This window comes from Oryzias latipes, chromosome 6, assembly GCF_053564925.1.
Source record: "Oryzias latipes strain Hd-rR chromosome 6, Olatipes_Hd-rR_3.1".
Lineage (NCBI taxonomy): Eukaryota > Metazoa > Chordata > Actinopteri > Beloniformes > Adrianichthyidae > Oryzias > Oryzias latipes.
This window is the reverse complement of record NC_136242.1, coordinates 33,576,013-33,595,201: the sequence shown is the minus strand read 5'-3', so window position 1 is coordinate 33,595,201 and position 19,189 is coordinate 33,576,013. Positions and strand designations below refer to the sequence as shown.

Genomic DNA, 19,189 nt, shown 5'->3' with positions numbered 1-19,189 from the left:
TCTACTAGCCCAACTATGCTATGCCATCTTTCTTCGTGAATGTTTTATTTTATTTTTTATAAAACACTGATTCTTTAGGTTCAGCTACTCGATTCAGATTGTCCAACTCCACGATTGTTGTATTTCCTGTCCCTCGTGTCATTTATGGAATAAAATTAGCTATTTTGATAAGAATACAAACTTATTCCACCAACAATAAATAAATGACTGAGGCTTCTTTATAAAGGAGTAAAAAATAAATAGAATTGTGTTTTTGTTGAAACACAAAGCTCCGAAACTTCCTGAATGCAGCACCGCTGTTTTTCCCGTCGGGCATTGCGCCACCCACACAAACATGTTAGCTAAAGATGGTGATCAGCAAAGCCTAACTTCTGATAAAATGACCTCACCGCATTAAGAAGGGTCAAAGATTTCATCATTTTGTCAGGTATGTCCGGTATATTTATTTTTTATTCCGCTTATGGATTTATGTTTTAAATTAAACTATATAGTTTGAAAGAGACAAAAAGAGCCAGCTAGCAAAAGCATCACGTTAGCCTTTCAATTTACTCATGATTAAAGCGCCTTTTCGGCTGTTTAAAACCAATTTAAAGACCGGAAACCAAGTTTAATCCATTCTTAAGGTTTTAATTGAATTTAGGACAAAATATTCTAAGTATAAATTTTAAGAAATAGTTTATATTGACCATCACCAGATTAAATCAAATGTTTTTGGTGTGTTTAGCATGAAAACGTTAATCCTACTTATGTACATCTGATTCACCTTCAGGTTTGTTTAAATTCTCTTTATTGTCATGAAATTAACAAACGTTAACAGATCAGAAACAGCTTTCCTTTTAAAAATTCTCCAAACCTTTATTTTCTCTTTGTTTATTCTGAAATGATTAAAAGAAAAAAAAAACAGAAGAAAAGGAATGTAGTCTTTCCTTTAAAATCATCAAAAATAAATTCAATGTCACAATAAATAACACATCAAATCAAACTTTATTGACATGTCACTTTTTGTGCAGTAACACAAAGTGCTTTATTTGTAAATAGAAATGATAAAACACACAGAATGTCCGGAAGCCTCCCTACATCCAACATAAGGACGCCTCACTAAAACTAAAGATAAATAGAAACCAAACTTCATCAAAGAACAATGACATATTTAAGACTCGTCTTCAAAAAATAATTTTTTATCTCCAATTTTTTTTTTAAATCAGTTTCTAATCTCTTTCATTTATGGACCTTTGTGTCTTTTTAAAGATCATAAGACTAACCTTTGTAGAGTGAAGTGAACGGTATGAAAGTCTTAATAAAGTAGATGGTGAATGGCGTGAAGCCTTTTTTGTCATTTCTGAAAGTATCAGAATAACAGAATCCGAGTGACGCATCGTCTGGTTGAGAACTGTCTGAACCTTGAACCCTGACCTTTAGCATGGCCCCACGAGTCGATGAAGTCATGAAGCTCTGCTGCGAGTTGTCCGCCAACCAGCAGATCAAGACCGCCGTGAAAGGCTCTGGGAAGGGAGCGGCGGCGGCGGGTGGGCTGGCCTTCGCTGGAGGCCTGATCGGAGGTCCTCTTGGCATCGCCGTGGGTGAGTGGAAAATCCACCTTCACGTCTGCTCAGGACCGTTCCCCGATCACGCTAGTTTAAAACCTCTCCTGCAGGTGGCGCTGTGGGCGGACTTCTCGGCTGCTGGCTGACCAGCGGAGAGTTCAAACCCCTGCCGCAGATCATCATGGAGCTCAGCCCCCCGCAGCAGCAGAAGCTGTATGATGACGTGATGGCCGTCCTTGGAGACATTCAGTGGACGGACGTGGCTCAGCTGATTGCTCTGGTGATGAGCAACGGCGTGCTGAAGCAGCAGCTGACCGCCGCTCTGGTTGGTTACGTCACCAAGGAGCTGCAGGCAGAGGTGCACTACATGGACTGATAGTATAGATTTTTCTGGACATGTATAGGTGCCATCACAAATTATGACTTTAAAACTGATATAGGATCATGTATCACTATGGACTCATAAGACAAATAAGCAGCTGCCTTTTATTATCTGTCATGATTATGATTTTAAATCTTTTAATCCTCTTGTAAAGCCTTATTTATTTTATGCAGCGACAGACGAGACTGATGTTGAGCCAAACTACTGATGTATATTCATCATTCATCAGATGGTTTGCAATTTAACAAGAATTATCGTATTTATTTTTAATAAAAGAAAAGTGGCCCGTAGGTGCTGTTTTTTTGTTTTTTTAATTAAACTCTGCAATGTTTTGTGGGATCCAGGTTTGTTCTGCTGGCAGATTTTGTCCTTTTCTGCTTCCTAATTGACTGAATTCTCTCCGTTTTTTTCCACTAAGCCTAAAATAAAACTTTTCTGTCGCCATCTCACATTCTTACCGGCAGAGAAGGTCAATGCAGAGAGGATTGAGAAGACTTAAGGTGCTTTATTCATCTTATTGCTGGAGTCACAGTAAATGAAATTTTCCCTAAAACGATTTATAAACTTATGGTGCCGTTTTTAAAATACTCTTTATCCCACCACAACAGTCTCTTCATCGGGGAACTCGTAGAAAGGGACCTCCAGGTTGAGGGGGGCGGGTCCCTTTCTTATTCTTCCGGAGGCGTCATAGTGGGAGCCGTGGCAGGGGCAGTAGTACCCGCCAAAGTCACCCGCATTAGAGATGGGCACGCAGCCCAGATGGGTGCACACGCCCAGAACGATGACCCACTTTGGGTTGATCACTCTATCTTTGTCGTGCTGGGGGTCACGCAGCTCTGTGAGATTTACGGCCTCCTCGGTTGCGATCTCCTTCTCTGTGCGATGGCGGACGAACAAAGGCTTCCCTCTCCACTTGAAGGTCATGTTTTTCCCTTCCGGGATGTCCCCCAGCTTGATTTCAATCTGGGAGAGGGCCAGGACGTCGGCTGAGGCGCTCATGGAGGAGACGAACTGGGTGACCACAGTTTTGGCTGCATACACACCGACGACAGTAGTGGCTCCGGTCAGCAGGTAGGAAAAGGCTCTTCTCGCCTCGCTGCTCTCCTGCGAGGACTTGTTGGGGTCTAAAACCTCCGGACGGCGGTAGTCTGAGAAGTCCGGGATCTTGATGTCTGTGTGGGCCAGACGAGTTCCTGCAGGAGCAGAGGCAAGAAAAAAAAAAGGCTCAGGCGGTGTCACAACACAGCGCATGTCCTTCCAGCAGCTGCTTTACCTTTCTAGTGAACACCTGAGGAGGAGGTTAACTTCCTGTCCTGAACAGGGGGGCTCTGCACCCTAAGCTAATAATATGGATTTGGTCAATCAGAGCCTCTATAATCAAATGATCTTTTTTTTTTTATCATGAAACAAAAAAACTTAAAAAAAATCTGCGGATTTGTTATATTTCTACTTATTTTTCTACTTTTCTATAATTGTTACTGTCTGAATCACCAAACAAAGCACAGTAAACATGATATATATACAGTTTTATGTCGGCCTAAGCCTCTAAATTAAACACAAACGTAATCTACGGATTAAAAAAATTGTAAAGGTGTAACGCTCTAATCATGCCGGTCGACACCGGCTAACTTGGTTCACTTCGGCCTCACCCCAAGCGGGCTCCGCGGCTCCGGGGAACAGCAGGCTTTTAGCTCCGTGTTTGGTCACTTGAAGGTACGGAGCGAACCCTCCGGGTCGAACCAACGTGGACATCATCTTCACCCGAAAAGAGAAATGTCAGAACCCGTAGTCTGGGGACGCGACCTTCTTGTGTGCTGATCTGTTGTGCGTAACACTTTAATCTGTCCTGCCAGAAATTGTGTATGTATATAACGTTCCTGTTACATCACTGTAATTTCGTAATCACATTCTTCTTCGTGTGGAACCCCCCTTTTCCCACAGAGAAAAACAAAAAACATGTTTTTACATAAAATACATATATTTTATGATAATATCATTTTATTATTTATCACAAACGAAGAAAAGCCTTTTTCTGGTCAGGCATTCCTTAGCGCTACCTATAATTACGGGTCCTTGTGATGTCAACAAGGGGTCCTCGCACAAACGATGAGCCACACAATGGTTACCTGAGGAAACAGATCGAAGATGAAAATACCGAAAAGAAAGCTGTTTCTTTTGATTATTTTCGCATATGTGGCCTTCTCGCTTTACGCAGCATATAATGTCTTTTTCAGCAACAAAGTGATCTCCCGCGTTCACCGGGTGGTGAAAAACAGCGGCGCGCCCGCCGGTAAACCCTCACTCGCTCGCTGGCCGCAGCAGCCAGGGCCCCCGCAGAAGCAGCAAAGACCGACAGGACGGAGCCACGAGAGAAGTCTAACGGAGTCGGTGCTGTGCTTTCTTTCAGGCGGAGTCCGCGGTGGCGCCGCGCCGTTTGTGGCGGATGAGTGGAATCCGTGGGAGGAGGAGGAGGTGGAGTACAACTCGGCTCTGAACAGGAAAAGAGAGGCCTTCAAGCAGCACATGAGCAGAATCGAGAAGAAGAAACCCCAAAAATACAAGGTCCAGATCTGGGGCAAAGCGGCAATAGGTGAGTAGTGTTTGGAAGAAACGACCAAGTGGTAGATTTCTGTTGTTCTGCATTAAAAAGAGGAGCACAATATCAGATTTTGACTTTATTTTTTAACTGAGGCGGCTGGGATAGTACAAGTTTCAAGTACAAGTAAACATGGTAGTCCTCAAATAATTTACTGAAGTATTGAATTACTTAAATAATAACAAAAAGGTAATTGTTGAACGAATGAATCAAATACCAGCAACAGATTGAACATTTTTTAGTCGTATTCTATTAAATGTATTAACAATAAATTGTATCCAAAGATCATACCAACTAGAGGTCAGATAGGCAAGAAGTAAGCAAGAACATTTGAAATTTAAAGATTACATTTTGGATGATTGGAATAAAAGTTCTAATAACTTTTTATAAATCATTTCTGCTGTTTCTGTTGTAGTGCGGCTATTATTGTAAATCATTCAAAACACCGTCCAGCTACATCTGCACGACATTTGTGTTTTCATAAACTCATACTGCTAGTTTTATTTTAGGCCAGTGTCAGTTGCACATACTCTCATGCAACCGGATGGAAATTTCTGTTGTCCACACATGAAACGTGTGGCCAAAATGAACAATATGTATCTTCAAAATGCACATCTTTTAACCCTAACTTTCATCTCGCACCAATAAAAAATTGTTGACCTTTAGGAATATCCCTGCAGGGGTCGCAGGTCACAGGTGGTTTGGCAGAGAGATTTTTATGTCGGACACAATCCTTTATTCGATCTGGGCTGGGGACGAGCACAGGGGCTTGGGGTCCTTGTGGCTACACAGTGAGCCAATAGCATGTCGGGTCTTGCAAGGATCCACACTGGATCATTGCACACTCTGGGAATTAAACCCTGAATTCCCACGTGCCTGTGTGAATAGTCACTTCCTTTATTTTAAGAAATATAAGTCAGCGGGTCAGCAGGTCTTTTGGTTTACTGGCCTATGATAAAGTCACAGTAATAGGATACAATCCCTCTTTAGTAATAATGATGATTTAGTTCATGGAAATAAAAGGTCATTTTTGTTTGTAAATGTACAGTTTGTATTTGCTACATGCTAGTGTTTGGAGATACGTTAAGATGCTTGTAGCCGCCATTGTTTCGGCGGTGTCACATGATCAGTGGTTTATTTCCCCCGCAGCCTTTGAGTGTATGCAGAGGGTGGACAGGTCCTGGTGGGTTTGTTGACTGTGTCATGTGTCACTTGTACCTGGAAAGTTTTTGGAAACATTTTAAAAGTGGGGGGAAAAAAGACTTTGTTGGCTAAGAAGTATTTATTTATTTTATTTTGTTACAAATAATGGACCCGCCTCAGCCGCTCCAAAGGAAAAAACGTGTTTTAACATTTCATTAGATCTTTATAATTTCTTTCAGGGAGAAAAATTTCTCTGAAGTTTGTAGGAAGCCATATCTGTAGAGTTTAAACTGCAGTGATCTAATTTGGTTTGAACACAGAGACAGCTTAAACGCCAGTAATGTTTCCTGAAATATTCGCTGTTCAGACCCTAAAGTGTGTCAAAGAGATTCTGAACATTTATGATGGCTGTTAACGTTCTTGGTTTACACGTCGCTCTCTCTCCCTTGTTGCCCCAGATGGTGGATTCCTCCGCTAACAGCAGACTTTATCAGGACAAAAACAGTTTAGTTTTCTACTTACTTTACCAAAATTAGATGCGGAAATCTTAAATCTGGCTTTCCAGTGTTGAATATCAAAGCATTTGCTTTCCTGCTTTAGGGCTTTACCTTTGGGAACACATCTTAGAAGGATCCCTTAACCCCACCGACAAAGTAGCACAATGGAGAGAGGGGCAGCTGCAGTCTGGAAAGGTCGAGTTGAGGTAAGATAGTGACACCCCTCTCTGGAATTACCCCAGACTGTCCCAGATTGCAGCACTTGTTGACGTCTCCTGTTTGTAGTTTCTACACAGGTCCAGCTGTGGTCCAGGGTCACGTCCCTCTAGACATGAACAGCCTGGTTCTGGTTCTGAATGGGCGCGAGGAGCAGAAGGTTTTGTACTCCACGCGCTGGCTGAAGCACGTCCAAGCTCTGGTCCAGTCCCGCACGGTGTCCCACGTGGCTGTGGTTCTGCTGGGCAACGAGCAATGCGACAACGACTGGATCGCCCCACATTTGAAGAGGAACGGCGGCTTCGTGGACCTGCTGTTCCTGGTGTACGACAGCCCGTGGGTCAACGACAAGGACGTCTTCCAGTGGCCTCTCGGCGTTGCCACGTACGTCCCGCACTTCCCATGTAGGCGCCTTCTGTCTCTGAGAAACCGACGGCTGTTTCCTCCTCTCTGCAGGTACAGGGAGTTCCCCGTCATCCGACCCAACTCCCAGCTGATCACAGCCAGCCGACCGTATCTCTGTAACTTCTTAGGCACCGTTTACAAGAACTCGTCCAGGGAAACGATGATGCACGAGCTGAAACAGTCGGGCTTAGAAAAGGAATGTTTCATCGCAGCCAGGGATAAGTGAGTCCATTCTTGATATTTTATGAACCAATTCCATCTTCATACGTCTTTTGTGGTTGTATTTGCAAAATGTCTTTGAGTTTGGCAGCACAAACTCTTCCTGGAAGGGGCGGTTCCTCACTTTGTGACATCATAATGAGAGAACCCGCTTGTTCCTGTGGGTTGGGGACGGGGTTTAAAGGAATACTCAGAAACGGGTGAATGGATCAAAAATAGTGCTTTGAGAATTTCTTTTGGACTCTGGGTTGAGTCCTGTTGAATCACTATTGCAGGGCTTGGTTCTGTTGGTTTTTCAGCTGCCCCCTCTTCCTCCTCTTCCTCCCTACCTCAGGTGGCTCCCTCAGGAAACGGCGGACGGTCTGAGGCGCTATCAGACGGCGTTGGCCCAGAGCGAGCTCACCCTCTGCCCGGTGGGCATCAACACCGAGTGCTACCGCATTTATGAGGCCTGCTCCCTCGGCTCGGTTCCCGTAGTGGAGGACGTCCTGACGCCTGGGAAGTGCGCCGCCGGGCCCAGCTCCCCGCTCCGCCTCCTCAAAGCGGCGGGAGCGCCCTTCATTTTCATCAGCGCCTGGAAGGAGCTGCCCGCCATCCTGGAGAGGGAGAAGATGATGAGTCAGGAGCAGAGGGTGGACAGGAGGCGGAGGCTGCTGGAGTGGTACTCCAGTTTCCGGCGGCAGATGAAGGAAAGATTCACTGAGGCCCTGGAGGAGAATTTCTTCAGAAGTGGATGACGTTCCAGCCTGACTTATAGTCAGGAAGAAAGGCTGGTGTGGTTTGTGGAGATGTACTGCTGACGCGGTGGAAGTGCTGACGTTCAGTGACTTCCCTTTTGGTGCTGCTTATTGTTGTTGTGAAGCTGCCATTGGTACAAAATGTTTACTTTTCTATGAACTATTTCCACTTGTGAACTGCATTTAGAGATCATATTTGCTGTTTTTAGGAAGTTTTATGTTTGTGTCAATTTTAAGCGGTACTTTTGTCATCATTAAACACTAAATAATGGAAGAAGATTTTTTGGTTCATGGAGTTTTATATTGTTTGTGAGCAGGTTTACATATGGATATTGGTGTTTTTTTGTTTGTTTTGTTTATCATAACTGTAGTACAGAGTATGTTTTGTTCCATTTATTTAAGTGATGTCCAGCATGCACTTTTTAGAACGACTAATAAAACTGTTGTCTGGATTTTAAAGCGTCTGTGCTTCTCTTTGATTGCCTGCAGGTGGCGCTGTAGACCAGAGTGCCAGAACTCAGTCATTTTAATTTAACCAAACATCCAGCTTATGTAAGGAGCAGCAGACCTCATGTGTTTCCTCACTGACTGGGTCGACATGGTGGACGGTTGGCCTCCGTTCATCTGAAAACGTGGCTGCATCATGGACCTCTGGATGTGGTTCCTCTGACTTAAACCCCGTGTTTGGCAGTTCTGGTCCGGCCTGATCATTCTGGACCGCTCTGAGGGCCACATGTCTTCAATCTGCATCCTGGTTCTGTAGATGAGATCAGATGTTTTGGTTTTTGGTGCTTTTATTCTGTTCTGCTGCCAGAATAAATGGACTCCAGGACCAGGTTGTTTTCCCAGTTCTTCTTTTGACCCGCCATAAACTGAACACCTTACCAAAACTCTGACACACCTAATAGCCGATGAGAATGACGTTTGGACAGAGTGAACGACTCCGCCCCCTACAATAATGACATCACAGCAGGAGAAACTTCACTCAAAAGGAAAGGGGCCAAAATCTCAAAAATATGAAAATGTCCAAATCCAGTTACAAAACAATAAGACATGAAGATGTTAGGAATGTGTGCGTGGTTAACAAAAAACCTCCATCCATGAAATCCAAATATGTAATTTTGTTGATTTATTTTTACCCTTGGTAGGGGGGCGCTTGGACATCACTGCCAGCAAGCAGCAGATGTCTTTTCAGTGCCCTACCCGCCAATTTTAACTGCACCCTCTTAGTACACACACCCTTTACCCTTCAAAATATACATTCGAACATAAACACACATACATGCATTCCACAAGGAAGGTGGGACCTCGAACCATCTGTCCCCTACCCCATCCCTGGAGGGGGGGTACTGGGCCCTTGGCAACGGCGGTGGTGTCCCATAGGTGCTGGCTTCCTGGGCCCGGCAGCCCTCCCTCCATGCAGGGAGAGGGATCCCTGTGGTGTGGGTTCTGGTCCTTGCCCCTGAGCGCTGGGCCTCGCCAAAGTTCCAACTGTGGGTGAGCCTGGTCGGGCCATGTTTACAACACTTCCTGTGGACCCCCTCTTCCCCTGGGTGTCCTCCTCCTGGGCGGGGGCGGCTGGCCCCTGCCTTGCCTGGTATTGCATCTGAACCTCACTGTAATGATTATAACCATCCAGAAACTTGTTGCTTTATGCTGCTTCATGGTTTTACCCCCCCCCCCCCCTCTATAATCACCCTCCTATCCCCCCATCTCTAACACCCCTCCTTACCTTTTCCGTCCGGTCCAACACAAAAGATTTTCAAATATGATTAACCCTTGTTCTATCCTAGGCACTTTAACTTTGGGAGTTGGGTCATCTAGACCCACTAGACAGAGCTCTGAACCTTTTTTCTTCAATGATTTGTGATCTTCACTGGTGTCCATGGATTACATGAAATCTTTCCACCTTTATCCACCTTTGTCATGGTAGGGAGAACACGTCAATGGAAGGGGGGGTCATCTAAGATAGCACAAGGGTTACAGTGAATAAAGTTTGGCCTCAATTACAAAAGGGGTTTATTCAGACATACCTCAGGGGGGTATTCCAGGAAGCAGGTTATGCTAGCTCCCACGGTAAGTTTGAGGCTAAGGAAGTTGATAACCTCAGCTTTCGGTTCCAGAAATGGAGGTATGTTTCAGGGTAGGTCAAGTTGCCATAGCAACTCATGCTCTGAACATAACCTGGTCTGGAGCAGGTTTAGTTGAAGGTTAGTTTGTTTACAGAGAGGTGAAGCAGCATGGCGTGTCCATTTGAAGATGATTTAGTGGATGAAGAAGCTCAGATAATACTTTTTCCACCATGAGAGGGTGATAAGACCACATATGGATGTTGGAAAGAGAAACTTTTTACTTTGATCTAAATTAATTATTTGCTTCAGTTAAGATAAATCATTTTTTTAGTTAAGTCAGCTTAAAAATAACACGTAGTTATCAGACAGTTATATTACTTTCATTCAATGAAGTACAGGTAGGTGTAACTTTGGTGCTGCTGTTAGATCGGGACCGCAAGGGATTGTGGGATACCATTCCCTTTGCCTGTCTGGACGGAAGTGTGGGTTTTTGACCAAATGTGTTTAGCTGTTTAGCCAACCAAGCTCACAATGAAAATAGAAATGAGATCAGAAACTCGTGGGTTTACTTTGTCTATTCTTTTTCTCCAAGCAGAAACTCTTTTTGCTGATGATGCAGCCGTATTCCTTTATTGATGGACGTATAATCTTCATACGCCGTCATTAATCTCAGACTCTGTCTCACTGAAGTATAGCGATCTCTTTTTTTCACCACGTGTTTCCATGGTGACTCCAGAAATCGGCGATCCATTGAGAATGTCTTTATGTACTTCACGTGCACGCGCATTAACCCAGGGTTACCAAGTAGACCGTAATTACGCTAACTCATATCCGGATTTCAGCCAGAGTTCAGGGTTAAAGTCAGGGGAGTTTAAACATGCTTCCTGGAATACCCCCCTGGTTTGTCAGAAGATTCATAACCCCTGTTGTTCAAATAAAATATGTTCAATACAAGAGGCCTTCAGCTCTTATCTGTCTGCCCAGCTGTTGGGCAGGATAAGTTTAAAAACAAAAAGTTTAGCTGATTTTTCTAAAAAAAATATGTAGACACGTTCGTCACCCCCAAGCGACCAAAAACCCAAACGAAAGTCCGCCATTTTGAAAATAGTGTTTACAGTGTGTACAAGGGTGCTTATGGTTTCATATTTTTATTTTATTTTTCCTAAATCAATAATGTTTTTATTTGAAATAGGGTTCTTAAAACTGGGAGGCTGAATAGGGCCTCCTTACCCCACATGGGTGTGTAATGGGGGCCATTCCCCTCAACAGATGGCCACCTGCAGAGACATCTCCCCCTGAATGAAGTCTGTGAGTATTAATTAATGTGAGCGTTCAGTTGTAAATAAAAACTATTGCTTATGGTCTCCCCCATTTGGTAACCCCCCCCCCGGGTGCCTCTTGTGTGGGCCCCAAACTTGATGGGCACGCCCCTGCTACCCGCGCGCGTCTCCTGCCTCGTGCTGCAGTCTGCCTTCCTCCCTGTCTGCCTCGGAGCGTGCTGGGAGTAGTTGGGAGGAGGGGGAACCAAGAGCGGGCACGCGCGTGGGGGTAACGATTCCCAAACGGGAAGGCACTCCCGGAAATCACCCAAACTGGGCTGGAGGTTCGGCTCCGGCTGCCGCGCTTTGGTTGGACCCACCGGGAGAAAGTTGTGAAGCCGTTTTTGCTGCCGCGGCGGCTGTTGCGCCGTTCGCGGAGTTGAGGATTCGCGGGTGGAGGGGGGAAGCGGGACCGCGGCCCCGCCGTGTATTCACGGGGGAAGCAGAACCATGATGAAGGACCAAAGCCCCGCGCGCCTTCGGAACCCGTTTGCTGCTTAAAACCGAGCTGCCTGGGTCGCGTCCGCCTTCGCCCCTCGGTTCCACCGGGACGGGATGCCGCGGTAGGATTCCCGCTTGTTGACAAACACTTTCCCCTGAAGTTTGGAAGGAGCCTCGCGCGCAGAAACACGGAAAATGTCCGCGCCGAGGTCCAAGAAGGACAAAGAGATCATCACGGAGTACGAGAGCCAAGTCAAAGGTACGTACGGGTGTCCGGTACCCGGTACCGCTGTGTTCGTGGGGTCCAGACCCGCTAGTCGAATGCGGTTCCCGGCCGATGATGGCGGCTCGTTTGTCGGGGTGAAAAAAAGTTGGCGGGATCCGGGGAAGTGTGGAAAATGAAAATGTGGGTTTATCAGGAAAGTTTTCCGAGGCTGGAGTGGAAAAGGAGTCGGGAGAAAGGAATGCGGTCACCGGATCTGATAACGGATCAGAACCCGAACCCCATGTTGGGTCGGGTCATCATGTGGGTTTGAGTGGCTTCTGGTTCCTGGAGGTCCGTGATCTGCAGCCCGGTTCGGTTGATGGAAGCACTGATCCGCTGTGATTTACCGTGGGGGGTGGGGGTGTAGAGTTAGACGTGGTCGTGATGCCTCCCCAACTTGTCCCCTTCAAACCACCCGTGCGTGCACACACGCGCACGCACAGAGGACAGAGGCGTAACCATGGGGACTTGGCCCTCAGCCAATGAGATCCGTTCCCTGGTGCCTTCAGAGAGCTCCGAAGCCACCCTTTCACGCCTGATTCCATCCCTGTTTCAATGCGTGTGTGTGGGGGGGGGGTCTGCAGAGCTGAAAGGGGGTCAGGGGTCAGACCTGTAGATCACGTGGCGGAGCAGGAGCTCTCATTTGGGAGGAATGTGGAGGAGAGCTTCCTCTCTCTGTGATCATGACTAAGAGCTTTGGCCCCGGAACAGCTGATGCCGAGTCAGGGGGCCCGGGTCAGGAAAGACCCTGGATGTGTCACCTGAGGATGGACATGATTACAGGCTGAGATCAATCCCTAAGGGCCCGAGAATTTGTTGATTTTTTTTTTTTATTTATTCTTTATAGTATCGAAGCACTTTCATAGATTTTAAGTTTGCTGTTGAGTTTGTTTCTTCTTCCTGTTGTGACAACAACTTCCACAGTCATGGGAATGAAATGTACCCCCCCCCCCCCCCCACACACACATCTACTCTGTAATTCATGTGTTTTCCAGCAGCTTCTGATTTGCTTTTGTAAAAGCCTTTTATGAGGGGAGTAATGAGCGGGATCACATGTGGGGCGGGCTGGAGATGGCCAGAGGCGACCTCTGCCGAGCAGACGCTGACTGAGAAGCTCAACAAGGAGCAGCCTGGGAAACCACCAGCGCCGGCGTCTGAGCTCCTGCTCCGCGTTCTCCGCTCCTCACACTTCGGTTTTCCCAACGATGTTGAGCGTCGTCTCCCATCATTAATTGAATGTTATTCAGCCCGTTGTTTTCCTGTTCCACCATTTCTTTGCTTTTTCCAGCTATGAATTTTTGGTCCTTCAGATCCAAATTTTCCAGGATTTTTGCCTCATGGGGAATCCTTGGTGCAGAAGCTCGCTGGTTCGATACCCGGCTCTGGTGTTTTTCACAAACATATCTTTTTTGTTATTGTGCTGTTTTTACTTTATTTATAGTCAACTTTGATCATTTCTTCCTTTCTTTATTATTTTCATTTTCTTTCAGTAACACAGCATCAACCCTGCATTTCCTTCTGGAAACGCAGCTCCTTCTAGTTTCAGTTGGAATCATTTATTTATTGTGTCATTTGTAATTGTCGTCATTCGCTTTGGAGCTTGTAGTGCTGACTGTCATGTGATGCTCCACCTGTTCACTCACCTGTCCTCCCGTTTGACTTTTTTTTTTTTTACAAAGTAGTCTATTTTAGATCTTTGAGACTAATTCAAAGACAAAGGGTGTCATTTTAACTCTGGATATTCATTTTTTTCTGTGATTTCACTTTATAAAAAGACTCTTCTGGCCCTGAAGTCCCACTCAGATCATCTTTTAATCGTTTGTCAAAGCGTTCCCAGTGGTCTTTTAATGATGATGATGATGATTCCGCTTTTAGCCCAAACCAAAAGGCCAGTGGCGTTTTCTATGACACAGTGTCTGCAGAGTGGCGGGAGTTTTCCTCTGAGTTGGGTTTCTGTAGCATGGAGCTAACGAGTCGATGCTTCTGCAGGACTTCTCTACCGTTTGCTTTGCTTCACATCGTTTTGAAGTCATAAAAAAGCTCCAAATGAAACTCTGTGGGCATTTACGTGAACTTCTGTTTTTGCTTTCTCACCATGACCTCAGCTCTTGAATGAACTCACTGCTCCATTTTAATTCTCTTTTCCTGAAAGCTGTCTGTGACGGTTGGAGCTTCTCCACCCTCAGTGGCATCAGAGCAGTTTGTCAGACTCATGGAGGTCTTGCACCTCCTGCAGCACTTCTTCACATCCATCCAGGCATTGGCCGTCTGGTTTTGCCGCCCGGCCTCCAATAACTCCTGGTGCGGCGGTAGCACGGCTCCGTGCTGCGGTGTGGCGCTGGGTGTGGCGTCTGTGTTTGCGCTCACACGGCTGGGCGAATTGTTATTGACAGCCCCCATCTGTGTCCACTCTGCCTTTTTTTTGCTGTTCTAATAAAGTCTGCTGAGCACGAATGTTCCCCGCTGTGCTTTTCAGATGACATGTGTGCAGCTGCCCCACACAAAACGAACACGACCAACGAACAGAGAACTCTGCTCCGGCTAAGTTGTTTCTGACTTAAAAACCGATCACAGCGACCCAGAGGAGGCCGTGGAGTCTAACACCCTACAGGTTAAAAAGCAGACGCTCCACACTGAACGTCTGCTGCCGGGCGTCTCTCTGTGGGGCCGAAACGTAAGGATGGACAGAGATTCAGGAACGTTTTGGATCATTTCAGTGTTTGGATCCATGCTGGATCCGAAGGCTGGGGGCCGTAATGCATTCATCAGACTTTGCTGCTGCCTTCCTCCCAGTTAAAGGGGGGGGCAAGATGAGGTCAGTCCCTGAGCTCATGATGCTGATGTTTGGGGGGGTCACATTCTCCGACTCTGTCATCATTTATTCAGAGAGTGGGAGTCTCTAGATGATGATTCGGACAGATTTGGTCAGATGCGTCCTCAACCCGTTGGCCCCTCGAGGCCCAACCCCACATGGTTTTTAGGACCCCCCCCCACAAGTTAAGTTAACAATATAATCAATGTAGGCTTCAATAAAGGGGGGGCTCTTAGTAACATTTGGCTTTATAGAGACAGACATACTGTTTTACTGGATGAACATACCATTCTGCTGTGTAATGGCTGAATCTGGAAAAAGCAGAACTGTTGCTTCCACTGTCAGACAATCGGATCCTTGAACGTCTTTGTTTTCCTCGTCTGAGCTGGAATCTGGACCTAAACTGGACGGCTATGATATTGCTCAGCGCTAACGTTAGGTTGTGAGGGGCTGTAAGCTAGCGGGAGAGCATGTAGAGCTCTGGGGAGAATTCAGCTGGTATGGGGGAAAAGGAACCCGTTTTTATTCATTCCTCCAAACCCCCCCCCCCCCCCCCCTCCCCCACCCATTACCAGAGAGTAGAGCACAGAACAGTGATGGACAGACATTTGATTAACCAATCTTAAAGCATCTTTTGTTCCTCCCCCCTCGCCTTCCTCTTTTGCTTTAACCTTTTGACCCCATGAAAAAGGCCTTTGAATCTTCTGTCCCTCTTATCAACAGTCAAAGACCACCCTTTAGGCAAGAATGTCCGGATGAGACGCTTTGGGGGGTGTGCAGGGTGCTGTTGAATGATGAGGTTAATGCAGTGCAGCCTTCAGTCTTCTTTGCATCTGTAATTCTGATTAATCGTAGCCCCACTTTCCAACCTAAACCCGCTGTAATGGAGACCCGCTGCTGTTGAGATGTCTGCTCTGATGTGGTCGCCCGTCTCCAGCCGATATGTTCTGTTTAAGCAATCTATAGAGCTCTGCAGACTTTCCCATGGTCTCGGCTGTCAACTTATCAGCCGCACAATAAAGGCTCATTGTGGGTTTGTAGCAGAAGGAGGCCCGAGCCGTGCCCGGTTCTGGAAGCCAAGCTCCCACTTCTGCTTCGCTTTCCGCTGTGGTTCCAGATCCACAGAAAGCTCTTGTATTTTTTCACTTAACCTTTATTTTACCAGGAAGTCCCTTGAGTTAAAATCTCTTTTTGGAGAGAGACCTGGAGATCTAATTTGTCACACAACAAAGTTTTGCTTTTGACTGCTTACTTTGCTGACGGATAACATTTAATTTTAGAGCCAAAAAGCAGGTGATGGTTGACGGTTATGGTGTTATTTGAACTTATCCTTCATCAGGTAGAGCAGCGTTGTCACAGGCACCCATATAGGGGTTGACCTGGCCGTAGAGGTGCTGCGGGTTTTTCGGTTGTCCGAGCCCGTAGAGATCATAGAGAGGAGCAGCTGCATCTTAACCCTTGTGCTATCTTGTGGGGTCCAGATGACCCCACCCTTACATTGACGTGTTCTACTTACATATATAAGTATATATAATGATAATAGAAGTTCCACGCACTCATGAGGTACGGGTGATGCTGTTGGACGGCATCCTTACCCCACACTCTAGTCTCTATTAGGGTACGCTTACTGGCTCCTCACTGACCACGCGCAAACGCTGCTCGCACGGCGTATGCACGTGATACACAAGTGTCCGTAGGACGCACGCATTTATCATGTGAACAGCACTAACGGGCGCATCGTGCAGACCAGATCGGTAAAAAAAATCTGTACAACACACCTGCGTCTCACCTGCTTGTGGATTGTACAAAAACATGTGCATGAACATTTTGTCTCTACGGGTTTACAGAGCAAACTAAAACCTTCAAATTTCCTGCGGGCCACCTGCACAGATTTGCCCATTTCTTTTGCCCCCAGACAGCCCGTATCCACCCTTAAAGGCAATTGTGACAAAGGCCTAACCTTTTCTATTTCCATAAATAGTCTAGATTCCTTGCAATTATAAATAAAACAGTAACTCTGGAGTCACGAGGCGTCTCGTCATCCAGTTGTTGAGCAATAAACGTAAATGGAGATTTGGTTGAACCTTCTTGTTGGAGTCAGATGATGAGTCAGCTGAGTCATGATCTATTTGTGGCTCCGTTACACATTCAGAGCAGCTCTTAATTCAACAGGTTGCTCTGGAGGATGACTATAAAACCCGTGCTTGTCCAGATAAACTCTTCATCTCACCATCCCACAGTGTTAGACTCTGTCAATGAGGAGGGAGAGCTGTGACGGTTCAAATCCCTGCCTTAACCGTGTGCCTCTGGGTATTCCTTTGTTTATAGAGCAGTTTGAACATCAGTCAAATGTTGTGATGTGCAACACATAACAGACTGATTAATGTGTGGCAAAAGTCTTTGTCGTGTTTGTCTTCAGAAGCTTTTTTTTAGGACATCTAGAGCTGATGCTGTCAGTGAGTTTGACCCAATCTGCAGAGATTGCTTTCAATCTGTGGCTCGCATCTTTGATTTGCCATTTTCAGCTTCAAATCTAGCAAACATCCCACATCTTGGACTTTGGTTTTTCCATTTTTCTTCTTTGATTTAACACTAAAAGCCTCCACTGCAGCAGTTTTGTGGACCAAAGCTGTGAGACATCACATGAAAAAGTCTCTATACTTGTGTGAAAAAAAGGCAACTTATGATGTTGAGTTCTTAATCAAAGTGAAGGACTTTTAAATAGGAATTTGACATAAAGGATGACCAGAGTTTGAATAAAGTTGTGTAAATCCACCATTGTGATGTTTTTCTAGGTGAACGCTTTTTTTTAGTTTGATTTTTCCCCCCGTCATGTTGAATTTAGCTGTTTAATAGCGTCTGACAGCTGTGTGGTAAATTCCAGTCTTCTGCTTAACCTACTTTATAAAAACTCAGCGCAGAGTGTAAATTATTGATCAGTAGTTCTAGGGGCTGACATGCCGGACCTTTCCTTTGATTACTCGCAGGGCCTTTTCTTATCCCTCACCAATCCTCAGCTGGCAGCTTTGTGTCCAGTCGTTCGCTTGATCAGCGAAGCGCTGACCTCTGCTCTCTGACCTTAATACCCGGGTCTCAGCTTTGCCAAGGCTTCTGGCTGAGCCTGGCTGTGGTCTAGACAGCAGGCGTCTTAGACGGCTGGTGGAAGTTAAAAAAAGGTTTCACACCGACAAGCCTGTCAGTGAGAGTGGACTATTACTGAGCTTTTTCTTCAGCCGTGAGGTTTTAAAGGCCGTGTCACACAGCGACCACAAACATTTTAGCCATAATACTGTTCGGATGAAAATTGGTCATTTGTGAATAAACGTGAAAACAGTAAGTCGTAGTCTTTAGGTGAAAATTTGAAAGAAGTATGAGGAATGAACCACGTTGAAACCACAAAAAGAACAAAAAAAACTACACGAAGTACACATAAACCAACGTAGAACATGAAGCGCGCGTGATTATTGAGCTGTTTATATGCAATTCATTAGTGATTAGCGCGCACGTTATGAAATTTTAACGTGATATGTGCGCCGTTTACACGATATGCAGGTTGGTGGTTCATGCGTTAAAAGTCCGTTAGACATTCTTGAGCAGATGTTGAAAGCCACAAAACACAACTTTGCAATATGCATCTTGTAAAAATCACACACAACTCCGTAAGGTTTAAATAATAATTGCATATAAAATTACATAAAATATGCATGAACTGTGTAATCCTCAACCGACCAAAACTTTTGAGCAGTTCAAAACCAAATTTGCGTAAAGACCCGTCGGCTGAAACCCATGAATGACGAACGCAACAAACACTTACCAATTACGTACACCACGCCGTGCGTGGATCACGAAAGGCCGCCATTTCATACGTCGAAAGTGTGCAAAATGTACGTAGCGGCTGTGTGACACGGCCTTAACAGCATTTGTTAAATGTCTTTAGTTAACGGTCACTCTTTCATTTAGACTTAAGTGTTTTTTGTTTTTCTTCTTCTGTTTTTTTCTTTTAAATCTATACATTTCATCTTTTCTGTAATGGGTTTGATAAATATGTGTGAATTTTTTATTGCTTTAACTACAATGCTTAAAATCAATAACATTATTTTATCAATCAATAATCATTGCAGTATTTTCAGCAAATGATCTTCCATTTTATTACCCTAATGATTTGTTCAGACAGACTCGTCTTTTGCACATTTATGCTTGAACCTCAGAAACCTGCAGTCTTGCAGTAACTGCTCAGACTGGGGGTTTCAAATGCTCCATTTTCAGAAAACTTTGGCTCGTCTTCCGTTTTTCGTCGAATTTGTTTAGATTGGGATGAAGTGGGGCATTGCTGTCCCTCCAGATGCCTGCTGGTAATGGTTAATTGGGATGGGATGAACTCCAAAGCAAAGCTAGTTTTTTAAGTCTGGAAGTGGAACAGGCGTTAATCTGTGCCGACCCGTTCTGGTTCCTGCAACCCAAAGTGTTGACGCCGAATTGAAATAAAACTGTTTTGAAGGAAAACTTTGGGACCAGGTTATAGATATTTTCAGCATAATTTA

The 19,189-nt window shown here is 45.3% G+C and overlaps 4 protein-coding genes across 9 annotated transcripts in view; 3 read left to right on the top strand and 1 right to left on the bottom strand.

Moving 5' to 3' along the window:
- Nucleotides 1–279: 279 nt before the first annotated feature.
- zgc:112052 (protein C19orf12 homolog) lies at nt 280–2,216 on the top strand. Its single transcript, XM_004069862.5, has 3 exons — nt 280–427; nt 1,420–1,580; nt 1,655–2,216. Exons 2-3 carry the CDS (start codon nt 1,421–1,423, stop codon nt 1,918–1,920), a joined length of 426 nt encoding a protein of 141 aa, XP_004069910.1. The 5' UTR covers nt 280–427; nt 1,420; the 3' UTR covers nt 1,921–2,216.
- A 195-nt stretch (nt 2,217–2,411) lies between these two features.
- Nucleotides 2,412–3,783, bottom strand: LOC101159190 (cytochrome b-c1 complex subunit Rieske, mitochondrial). Its single transcript, XM_004069861.5, has 2 exons — nt 3,576–3,783; nt 2,412–3,119 (listed from the first exon to the last, which is right to left on the bottom strand). Exons 1-2 carry the CDS (start codon nt 3,679–3,681, stop codon nt 2,518–2,520), a joined length of 708 nt encoding a protein of 235 aa, XP_004069909.1. The 5' UTR covers nt 3,682–3,783; the 3' UTR covers nt 2,412–2,517.
- Nucleotides 3,784–3,831: 48 nt separating this feature from the next.
- Nucleotides 3,832–8,198, top strand: rxylt1 (ribitol xylosyltransferase 1). Of its 2 annotated transcripts, XM_004069860.5 has the most exons (6): nt 3,867–4,216; nt 4,334–4,516; nt 6,266–6,368; nt 6,448–6,762; nt 6,835–7,005; nt 7,337–8,198. In XM_004069860.5, the coding sequence occupies exons 1-6, from the start codon at nt 4,072–4,074 to the stop codon at nt 7,737–7,739; spliced, it is 1,320 nt and encodes a 439-aa protein (XP_004069908.1). In that variant the 5' UTR covers nt 3,867–4,071; the 3' UTR covers nt 7,740–8,198. The 2 variants fall into 2 exon arrangements, with proteins under 2 accessions (XP_020559950.1, XP_004069908.1); XM_020704291.3 differs by having other exon boundaries at nt 3,832–4,516.
- Nucleotides 8,199–11,273: 3,075 nt separating this feature from the next.
- Nucleotides 11,274–19,189, top strand: part of srgap1a (SLIT-ROBO Rho GTPase activating protein 1a) — a 73,380-nt gene continuing 65,464 nt past the window's right edge. For all 5 annotated transcript variants that reach the window (XM_023956102.2, XM_078949104.1, XM_023956101.2 and 2 more), the window contains exon 1: nt 11,274–11,830. In XM_023956102.2, the coding sequence (XP_023811870.1) occupies nt 11,767–11,830 (64 nt within the window). In that variant the 5' untranslated portion in view covers nt 11,274–11,766. The remainder of the gene's footprint in view (nt 11,831–19,189) is intronic.